This window comes from Oncorhynchus keta, chromosome 14, assembly GCF_023373465.1.
Source record: "Oncorhynchus keta strain PuntledgeMale-10-30-2019 chromosome 14, Oket_V2, whole genome shotgun sequence".
Taxonomy (NCBI): Eukaryota; Metazoa; Chordata; class Actinopteri; order Salmoniformes; family Salmonidae; genus Oncorhynchus; species Oncorhynchus keta.
The window spans coordinates 63,552,651-63,563,910 of record NC_068434.1 but is presented as its reverse complement, the minus strand read 5'-3'; the positions used below and the strand labels follow the sequence as shown (position 1 = coordinate 63,563,910).

The following is an 11,260-nucleotide window of genomic DNA, read 5'->3' as shown; positions in this document are numbered from 1 at the left end:
ACAAAAAATACATTATATTGTATTAGCTACATCAGTTAGCATAATTTGAATGAACATTCTACATCACCATGGCAATCCTGCATCAGTTGACAGAACATTCCAAATTACCATGGAAATTATTGTATCACAACACCAGACAGCCATTGAGAGTGTACTCATGAGTTTACCAGTCAAATGAATGCAATAAAGAGGTCAATGGAACACAGACAGTAGGGGATAGAATAAGGATGCAGGATTGCCGCACATTCAACAAATCTGATATAACAAAGTAGATATTCATCAAATCCGTCATTATTGATGTATTGTAACAGGCCCACAATATGGTTACTAAAGTCCAATTTGGATATATTTGGCTGTTTTTGCTGCATAACATTTAGAAGCTGTTCCTTTTCCAGTTTAGAAGAAGTGACTCCTAAATGCTAACTCCCATTCGCATAAGCTGGTAGCATAGCTAGCATACAGAAATCGGTGGTGGTAGTCAAAGTCGTTTTTTTAACTGCAATGCTGTTGATTGGTGACGATGTCAAAAAATATATTTGGGGTTGACATCTATACAAACATTATATTCAGATTTTTACCTCAACCTAGTGTGAAATACACAAATAAACAATAGCCTAAATGCAGGAAAATTTTGCTAGGGGGCAATGAGGAGAATTGGGATCGTTCCCTGACAGCATATTTCCCCCACGTGTTTCCATGGCATTTCCATTTTTTGGGTCAAGTTCCATTGACCTCTTTACTGCATCATTTTCCAAGGTTAGAGCTTCCAAGCCCTCTCTATTCATTATATTTCTATGGTGCTGCCTGCCTATCACAGCTTGAAGTTCCAGTGAGGTGGGTTATTATGATGTAAGAGGTAGAGGAAGAGATGACCTATGAAATGATATCTGTCTGCATGCATCAACATTGTCATATTTTTCAAAGAAATGCACAGGCAAGCCAAGCTCCACCAAAGAAAATATTTGCAAGGCCGAAGACCTTAGGGACGTTGTTCTAAAGGTAATACAATCAGGCGACCCTAACCCAAAAGAAACCTGGTCTGTACGTAACTGTAGAAGTTTGAAATTAATGATGTTCTGTAGATACTGTCTCCTACTGCTGATACTGGTGCACTCAATCGATCAGCCAACAACAATAAAGCAATGGACTGATTTCAGTTTTAAAAGATGTCAATTTTTTGCACCTAGGTTTTACTAAGGGTTACTTATTATAGTCAATCATAAAGGTGTCTTAAAATACGGTTGAAATAATTGTAACATGTTAAAATGGACTAAAATGACCCGTCATTATACAATAAGGCTCTATGTCAAATGACTTTTGCCTAATTGATATAGAAGAACAAAAGAACAATCAGGTATAACAGTCTTTTTTTATTCTCCAAGCCATCAATGAACATTCCTCAATGTTTGCACCACTATAAAAGGCCAAAACTTTTCATCCATTATTTTTTCATATGGTTAAGGAAAGGATATGTGAAAGTCTAAATTAGATCACTATTGAATGCTATTCCAAAAAAAACATTTTTCATATTCATCAGCCTCACACACAAAGACAAGACTATTCATTCCATTCAACATTTCCAATGTCACGTTTCTTTGCTCTGTTGTCCAGTTTTCCTATACTCATCCCTCAAATCTGGCTTTCATCTCACCACAAATGCTGCAAACACAGGCTGCCCCTCTACAATGACATGTGGGGCACAAAGACTCAGTGGGGCCCACTGCATCCATGTCTCACATCTCTTCCTATATGTATCTCACTCCCCCTCTCTACACTTGAGTGGTTGTATTTCCTTTTGGTTAATCGGAAACTCGTTTGCCACAACAGACATTTTTATATTTATCTTCAGAAGCTTGTGTTGGAGGTTTTTTTCGGATCATTAGGTACATCACATTTATATTAGCTTCAGACCAAGTCTACTGCCTGACTTATTGCCTCACCGATTGCCTCGGGAATCTGGATGTCGCCAGGCAGGTTCAAGTTCTTTTTTAATTCGCAGTAACTTTGCACCTCAACGGCATCCTCTGGCTTGTCAATGCCATTGACACATTCCTTTTGCTGTGGCTCCGGGGCAGACACGGCAGCCGGCTCGACCGCCTGCTCCTGACACTCCCCATTGACCTCAGGGGCAGAAGGCTCAGCAGTAGCCTCCACTGAGGAAACAACTTCCTTGTTGCCCAGCACAGCCTCCTCTTGCTCAGCGCTGGCCTCCTCTGCAGCAGCAGGTGCAGCAGATTCTGAAATGATGATCTCCGGGATGGGTTCTGCGATGTCTGCAGCGTCTGGCTCTGCTGCTTCAGTTACTGCATCAGCAGCTTCAGATTCAAGCTCTGCTACGGATTCTTCTACAGGTAGGGGGAGCTCTTCAGTGGCTGGTTGTGGGATGGAATCTGCCTCTGGCTCTGCGGCTGCCTCTGTGGCTGACTCTGACACGGCTTCTGCAACTGATGCAGGCTCCTCCTCCAGGGCGGGTGAAGCTGCTTCTGCCTCTACTGGTGCCTCGACCACAGCCTCAGTTTCTGGGGCCTTCCCTGTAACAGTCTCTGTTTCAGGCTCTGGAGTGGCAGGCTCTGGTTCTGTAGTGTCTGTAATCTCGGCTGTCACCTCTGTGGTTTGTTCTGTAGCCTCAGAAGCCTTTTCTGGTGCTGCAGCTAGCTCCACAGAGGCTGCCACAGGCTCTTCTGGTGCAGGCTCTTTTGGTGCTGCCTCAGGCTCCTCTGGTGCAGGTTCTTTTGGTGCTGCCGCAGGCTCTTCTGATGGAGGCTCTTCCACTGCAGGCTCTTTTGGTGCTGCTGCAGGCTCTTCTGGTGCAGGTTGTTTTTGGGCTGCTGCAGGCTCTTCTGGTGCAGGTTCTTTTGGTGCTGTTGCAGGCTCTTCTGGTACAGGCTCTTCTGGTACAGGCTCTTCCACTGCAGGCTCTTTTGGTGCAGCCGCTGGTTCCTTTAGTGCCGCTGGTTCTTCCGGTGCCTCTGTTTTATCTGTTGCTGCTGCAGGTTCCTCTGGTGCTGCCGCAGGTTCCTCTGGTGATGCTGCTGGTTCCTCAGCTGCTGCAGGTTCTTCCGGTGCTGCCACGGGCTCTTCTGGAGCTGCCACGGGCTCTTCTGGAGCTGCCACGGGCTCTTCTGGAGCTGCCACGGGCTCTTCTGGAGCTGCCACGGGCTCTTCTGGAGCTGCGGCTGGTTCCTCTGCTACTGCTGCAGGTTCTTCCGGTGCCGCCACTGGCTCTTCTGAGGCTGCAGGTTCTTCTGGTGCTGCAGCTGGCGCTGGGTCCTCTGGTGCTGCAGCTGGTTCTCTTGAAGCCACCGGTTCTTCTGCTGCTGGCGCAGGTTCTTCCGGTGCCACCACTGGCTTTTCTGGGGCTGCAGGTTCTTCTGGTGCTGCAGCTGGCGCTGGGTCCTCTGGTGCTGTGGCTGGTTCTTCTGAAGCCGCTGGTTCTTCTGCTGCTGGCGCTGGTTCTGCCGGTGCTGCCACGGGTTCATCTGGTACAGCCGCTGGCTCTGCGGTGGCCCCCTTGGCCACGGCCTCTATAGCTGACAGTGCCTCTTCTGTCGCTTCTGTGATGGCTACCACTGTCGATTCCACTGCTCCCTCCACCGCAGCAGACACCTTAGGAGCAGTCTTCGCTGCCAACTCAGCGACCGGAGCTGGTGCTTTGCTCTCCACAACATGGGTCACGGCCTCAACGGCACTCACAGCAGCCACAGTAATCTCCTCCTTCTTGTCCTTTGGGTCGCTGACATCGTACCCCTTCTTCCGCTTGCTCAGCTTGCCTCCCATGGTGTCTCCTAAAAGTGAATAATAAAATCAAAATGACTTAACAAGTGTGACAGGTTGTTGCGTTTGAAAATAAATGTATAGCATATATTCATTTCCTTTAATTACCCACCACAAACCTCAATACCAAGTTAAAGCTAAAGAAAATGCAGGGCATTGCAATCATGCCTCCTGTCTCCGAGAAATCACTCAGTCAGGCTTTAAAGGGGGTTGGCATTTCAATCTGGAAACCACACTCTGCCAAATACTATTGGCTAAAAGACAAATGACCATTGCATGGGAACTACTCCAAGTTCTAAACTATCCAGTGCTCTTGTATAAACCACAGGACAAGAGACCCTCTCTGGAGTCTTAGGTTATGTTATTATGTGCCAAGTGAGCCTCCCATTCTACTGTTGCCCTATAATGGTCTGTTTTAGTTGTACACTTATTCCCACTGGTATACTTTTAGAATAGCAGGTTAGAGGCACAGTTAGAGGAGGAAGGGGTACTTGAGTTCACAGAATAAAGACAAAAACACAAATGCTTTTAGCTATAGGTTTTGGGAACCTATTGAGCACGTGTTGTCAGGACATCTAAAATGACTGCAAGCAAACCAAAAGAAACAGGAGGGAGAGTAGGAGAGAGGGGGGGTGTATCTATCTAGTGCACTGTAAATAAGTAAGGGATAATCAACAAGGGGTTATTCATTCTGTGGAAAGTAATGAACGACGTGGAATGCCCTTCAAGCCAATCAGGAACGACTATTGAACAATGCCATGGTATTTTGAAAACTACAGGTTGGTGATACATTTTTTGGGGCTATGGTCTGGATTTGGTCTATCGTTTAGTGCAAGGGTTAGATAAGATTCAGGCCAGGGTACATTGATAAGATAACATATTATTTTACAGACCACAAACTCGTGTTCTGCACACTCCTGTTACTTGCAACCACTAAAGTGTGGGAATTAAGTAAGGGATAATCAACGAGGGGCTATGCGTTCTATGTAAAATAATGGATGATGTGGAAGGTGTGTTCCACAACGCGCCAACGGAGTGGAACTGACCTTCCACAGAGATGCATTCTTTTCCAGAGTATGCATAGAACCCCGAGTTGATTATCCCTTTCATACCATGCCTTTTATATCATGGCTATACCATGCTACTAGAAAAGTGTTAACTTGCAAGTATAAATGTGTTCAACATCACTGAAGTAGCGAGCTAGCAAGTTTACTAGATAGCTACAGTATGTTGCCATGGTTAAACCATCAGCTAAACCATCAGACCTAGCTTGCTATTATGAAAATCAAATTCAACAATACCAATACTGTTTTAAATGTGACTTTTGCATTCAAAAGCAGCCCAAACTAAACATGTCAAAAATGTATGATAGCCATTGAATTCTACCATGCAAAAATACCTGTGTGTTATTTAAGCAATAATGACTGAGGGGGTGTGGTATATGTCCAATATACCATGATAAGGTCTGTTCCTTTACACAACACAACGCATTGTGCCTGGATACAGCCCATAGCCATGGTATATTGGCCATGTATCACAAACCCAGAGGTGCCTTACTGCTATTATAAACTGGTCGCCAACATTATTGGAACAGTAAAAATACATGCTTTGTCATACCACGGATGTCAGCCAATCAGCATTCAGGGCTCAAACCACCCAGTTTCTAAAGGGAAAAATGCATGCTCTAGAATGCCCTTCAAGCAAATCACAAAGGACTATTCAACAATGCCATGGTATAATACTGAGTAGTAGTATTCTGAGTTAGTACCATGCATCATCCACTGATGACAAAAACATATAGCTAAACTATTTGCTTAAGTATGTGTGTAGGGTTAAGGTTATCACATTGGTCTCACTCACAAAATAGTGTTTATCTTATTCCATTGCCATGCTTGTAAGTGGAAGAGCTGATTTCGACATACCTCAACTTCCCTTCCCTCTATCAGAAAACCGAGAACTGGGAATTAAATGTTATCTGAGAGATATGTTTGGTGATAATAGTACTAAATTAATCCTTAAAATAATAGTAGGCTGGCTGTCAAAGAAATCTATATGTACCATTGGAATGGATATACTAAACAGGCATTATAGGTTACAGGTTCTTCTGCCTGACATACAGTATCAAGTGAAGCCAAAAGGTGGAAAATGCTCAACATGCAGTCGGTTCTCAAAAAATACTATTCTTTGAGGCAAAACTAAGTATGAACGTAGCAATAGACTATGACATGTTCCGCAGGTTCTTCTTTTGACAATATCCAAAATGTCACAAACATAGTTGAATCTAATTAGGCTTTATCGTCAGATGGGTGAGAGAGCGACTGCCATATAGCATATTTATTTTAACTGCAGCACACACGGGCGTGATCATAATAGGAGCTGTCCATAGTACTGCATTGGGACAATCAAGAAGGGATGCAGACAGAGGGAGCCATGCGCCAGGCCAGCGCCGGTAGGCCAACCAGCTAAATCCATGCTGATATCAGAGCAGCGATTGTTCCCCTCCACTAAACTATTGGATAAACAGGCTTTCATATTCCTCCCAATCACTGTCCATATTTGAGGGTCGCTATAGCATGCGAATTAAGTTATTTTCGGGGGTTATTTCATGTGTTTGACTCAATTAATTGAATCGGTTTACATGACATTTGCCTATACACACACATTGAAAGAAAAACCTTCAGACATTTCAAAATCAGATTTCAATATACATCTTCCAAAAGCACATGACAATTGTCACATATTGGGGAAGTACATGGGACTTATCGGCGAGGGGATGAAACAGTACCAGTTTAGGGGTGTGAGGGATAAACCAATTACTCAAATCTGACTAAAGACACTTTAATTACGACGAAAGAAAATGCGCAGAGAATTGTACAACTCCTGTTGCCATAGCAAGGCACTGAGAGACGTGCATCCTAGCCTGCTACAGAATGAAGTTAACTGTGAAACCCACCTGATTGTAAAAAGTATAACTTTTATCGTTTGGATGGATGGCAGTCTTTGATGTGTGTCATTATAGAATAACTATAAGTCATTATTTTAACCGATATATTATCGACAGTGAAGGCACAAGCGCAGTGACTCCATCCCCCCAACCACATTACACACCGCTACTCCACTCTATCTACCCTGTTCGTTAATGTAGCCATACCGTCTAGTGGGGCTCCACAGGCGTGTAGAGGCACGATGGAAAATATGTTTGTATTTTTTATGTTAAGCTTGAATCTTGATTTGTCATCTTATTCTGCACTTTTTTTTATGTATTACATAAATTGATTTGGGCACACAGCCCTGTCACCCTGATGCTTCTGGATATTTTTTTCTACGCCTCATAGCGCAGACAAATTGTTAAAATCCCAGCCAGGAGTCCTTGGAACATCCACATAATAAAACGCAAATCATGGCTCGAAGATGTTGAATCTGAAAATCTAGCACGCACCGGTAGGAATGCAAATACATGAACAAAAGAGAACAAAGGATAGCTTATCCAACTCTTTCTCCATTCTCTATTCTTCATTCTCCAATTTACCACAACAGCATGTTCTATATGTTCTCTTATTTTCTCCAGAATAAAAAAAAAAACATACAAAAGCTGAAAAATATATATACAAAGTTCACCAACCTGGATTTCTGCCTTAAACCCAAACGGCAAGGAGAGTCGAGGAGCTGATGTATTCCCTTGCAAGACTGAGCACGGACTGATAATAGAAAGAATCTTGCGACTGAAAGCTGCACCAAAGTCCTCCTCGTTCCCTGAGGTGCAATCTAGGACTGTGCTTTTTTGAAGAGTGCCCCTATAGGTTTGCCAGACATCATTCGCTATCACAATCTATCCCACCCACCGAGTGCAATCTAGGGGAAAGTGGGGTAAATTGAGCCATTTTTTACATTTAACATCACTCTGTCAAGGGAAATATAATAATATTTCTAACAATGATATCTAGGCTACATATATTTCATGATGTATCCCTGGAAATTCAGAATTCATGTAAACGTTACAGTTTGGAAAACATAGCTTGTTTTCTCTTAGCACAACTTACCCCTGGTATTGGGTAAATTGAGCCGCAGGACAGGGTAAATTAAGTCACCTACAAATTTAAAGCCATGTCTATCTCAGAGAAGTCAGGAGGGAGGAGCTATAGGAGGATGGACTAATTGTAATGGCTGGAATGGAACCAATGTCAAACATGCAGTTTCCATATGTTTAATGTGTTTGATACTGTTCCATGTATACCATTCCAGCTTTCACAATGACCCTTCCTCCTATAGCTCCTCCCACCAGCCTCTACTGGTCTATCTTTATTTCCCAAACACAATTCAACACAATCACAATCACTTTTTTGTCTTTTAATAATTTTAAGCATCTTTTAACACACGCTTAACGCCTAACAAACAATGTACTTAAAAAAAAACACTTTTAACATAGGCCAGGCACTGTTGTTACCTCATATCCCAGCGACAATGAAACGCTACTAGCGCACACCGCTAACTAGCTGGCCATTTCCCACTGGTTACACTCACCTCCCTTTGACCTCCTCCTTCTCTGCAGCAACCAGTGATCCGGGTCAACAGCATCAATATAGCAGTGTTGCTTCCGTCCCTCTCCTTGCCCCAACCTGTGCTCGAACCAAGGACCCTCTGAACACATCGATAACAGTCTCCCTTAAAGCATTGTTACCTATCCCTCCACAAAAGCCTAGCATAGCTAGGAAATCATCTACTTCAAGGTCTCAGAGTAAGTGACTTCACCAATTGAAATGCTGCTAGCCTGCCATTTCACACCAGCTACACAAGGATGCACTTTCACACTAGGTTTAGGACCTCAAATAGAAGCTAATAGAGACCCCAACTGATGTATAGAATAATCTTAGAATTATCTACTTTGGTGTAGATACAAGCATCATGAAACCTCTTAACACAAAAACAATTTTTTACTTGATGAAAATACATTTGTTGGACCTAACTTCTTACCACTTTTTCCATGTGGTTTCATCCTTCACAGACTCCATAAAACGATGACCTCAATATTTGGTCAAACTATAAATGTTGTGCATGGTTTCCTAGAAACAAGGGTGGCTCAACTTACTCCTTTGCTCAACTTAGCCCCTCTCTTCTATACTCTAGTGCATACTTCTGTAGATTAGATGGGGTTTACACATTTGAATGCACACTCTTATTTCACGTCATAAGTGATCGCTATCACAACGGTCTTTCTTTGACTTAAGTTTGTATTATACTTATGTAGTCTTATTTAGTCTTTATCTGTGTGGTGAGTGGTGACAAAGAGGGCAATAACACTCCCCTTCCTCCCCCAATCAAAGTCAGAAACTGACTATATTAAGGACCTTATTCTAAGGTGGTTCCTGGTGGAATGTTGAAATTACAATATTATGTTTTTTTTATTTCACCTTAATTTAACCAGGTAGGCTAGTTGAAAACAAATCTCATGCATCGGTTCAACTAGAATATATCTAGTTTCCCTACAAATAATTGTTGGTAAATTGAATTCTACAGAATGGAAATGTGTTCTTTCCGCTATTGTGTTGGATGATGAAATATTTTGCAGTATTATGTAACTCAGTACCTTTACTCCAGGACATGTGTAAGTCAATTTAACCACGTGACATCAGGGCCGTAGCTACAGTACATATGAGCAGGGTAGGTGAGTAAAGGATTACATGTAATCTGTTACATGTGTAAGGTTCTGTATTTATTTTCTTAGTCAACCCTGTGTTCTGTTTCGTTGTGTTCTTGAACATAACCCTGTGATTCACCTGCCTGTTTGCCTACACATGACCATGATTCCTGCTTTCTGCGAAGGTGAAATAATCCTGCCGTGCTCTGTGCATGAATCTACACCTTTTTCTCCCAGAAAATTCATTACAGAATACCTCACCTAAAAACGGAATGGCTTCAGTGGAGCTACAGCAGCGCCTAACCCAGCAAGCGGAGCATATGGAGGAAATCTGCCATCTCCTCCTCCCAGCCTATCCCTACTCCTCCGATGCCAGGTATCGTAACCCATAGTCCTTCATTCATATCCATGCCTTGAAAATATGACTGTTCACCTGGGAAATGTCAGGGATTTCTGACGCAATGCAGCAAATACATTGAGCACAACCCCACTAACTTTGCCACCAACAAGAGCAGGGTGGATTTAGTTGCATCTACTCACAGGCAAAGCCCTGGATTGGGCCACTGCCATATGGACTGTCAACAGCCCAGAACTTGGATCCGAGACCCATTTCCACACCCTTTTCAAAAAGGTATTCGATCCCTCTCCTTCCGGTCGTCCTATAGGAGACCTCCTCATAAAACTTCAACACAATTTCAGCTACCCAGTATGCCCGAGAGTTCCGCACCATGGCTGCAGGGAGTGGAAGGAGTGAGGCTGCTTTACTTAGCGTCTTCCGAAGCGGGCCCAACAGAACTTCAGGCGGAGCTGGCCTGTGGAGGTGACCTTCAGTATTTAAATCAATACATTCGTATTTCACTCTCCATCGACCTCGTCGTCGCCGCCCGCTGAAGAACTCTGCCACCCAGGAATCCGAAACCTTCTCTTTCCCATGATCCCATCCGTCTTATAATATAATAATAATATATGCCATTTCCCATCCAGTCATGTGTGCATACATTCTCGTATGGGTGTTCCAGAGCCCTTGCAGTTGGGCCATGCCCCTCTCCCGTGTATCGACCGTCAAAGGAGAATCCAAGAAGGGCTCTGCCTATACTGTAGAGAGAAGGATAATCTACTCAGCCCTGTTCGTCCCCCATGGCGAGATGGGGGCGAACATGGAGGTAAGCATGTTATTTCTAAATGTCTCCCAGAAGCAATTCTCCATCCTAGTATTGATAACCGTGAAGGGGTTAGTAAGTACGTAGAGGGCTTGATAGATTCGGGAGCAGCAGGTCATTTTATCGATCATCAGCTAGTACAAGAGCTTGACATTGGTCTAACACCTGTCACCCTTTCCTCAAGGATTAACACCCTGGACGGGCAGCCATTGGTCACGGGCTTCATTATACACCTGACAGATTGTCACCCTCCAGATTGGAGTCTCCCACACGAAACCATTAAACTCATGGAACTCTCATCCCCCGAACATCCACTCATCCTCGGTCACCCCTGGCTTTGTCACAACCCTGCCATCTCGTGGCAACAAGATTAACTACTCTCCTTGTCTTCTACCTGCTTCACCAGTTGTCTCAGCCTACCCTGCAGAGCCACCACCATTGAGGCCTCTGCAGTGCAGAGGTGCTATAACAAGCGATTGAAAATGCAAACTTTGAAAGGTTAGCCCACGCACCCTGTGTGACCCAGAATCATGAAATTGTGTCCATAGGTCCCTCTCCTCACAAGGGGAAAAAAACTTCCTTCAAGAAACCGTAAAGTCCGCAATTATAGATTTTCCACCATTTACAAATTTGTGAAAATCCTTTAACGCTTTTCCTCTAGCACGGATTGACCGATCTGCACAAAACTTGA

General features: G+C 43.7%; 1 protein-coding gene across 1 annotated transcript; it reads right to left on the bottom strand.

The window, feature by feature from the left end:
* Positions 1 to 1,355: 1,355 nt before the first annotated feature.
* On the bottom strand, positions 1,356 to 7,565 carry LOC118393762 (proteoglycan 4-like). Its single transcript, XM_035786810.2, has 2 exons — positions 7,397 to 7,565; positions 1,356 to 3,785 (listed from the first exon to the last, which is right to left on the bottom strand). The coding sequence occupies exon 2, from the start codon at positions 3,775 to 3,777 to the stop codon at positions 1,906 to 1,908; it is 1,872 nt and encodes a 623-aa protein (XP_035642703.2). The 5' UTR covers positions 3,778 to 3,785; positions 7,397 to 7,565; the 3' UTR covers positions 1,356 to 1,905.
* Between the last annotated feature and the right edge of the window lie 3,695 nt (positions 7,566 to 11,260).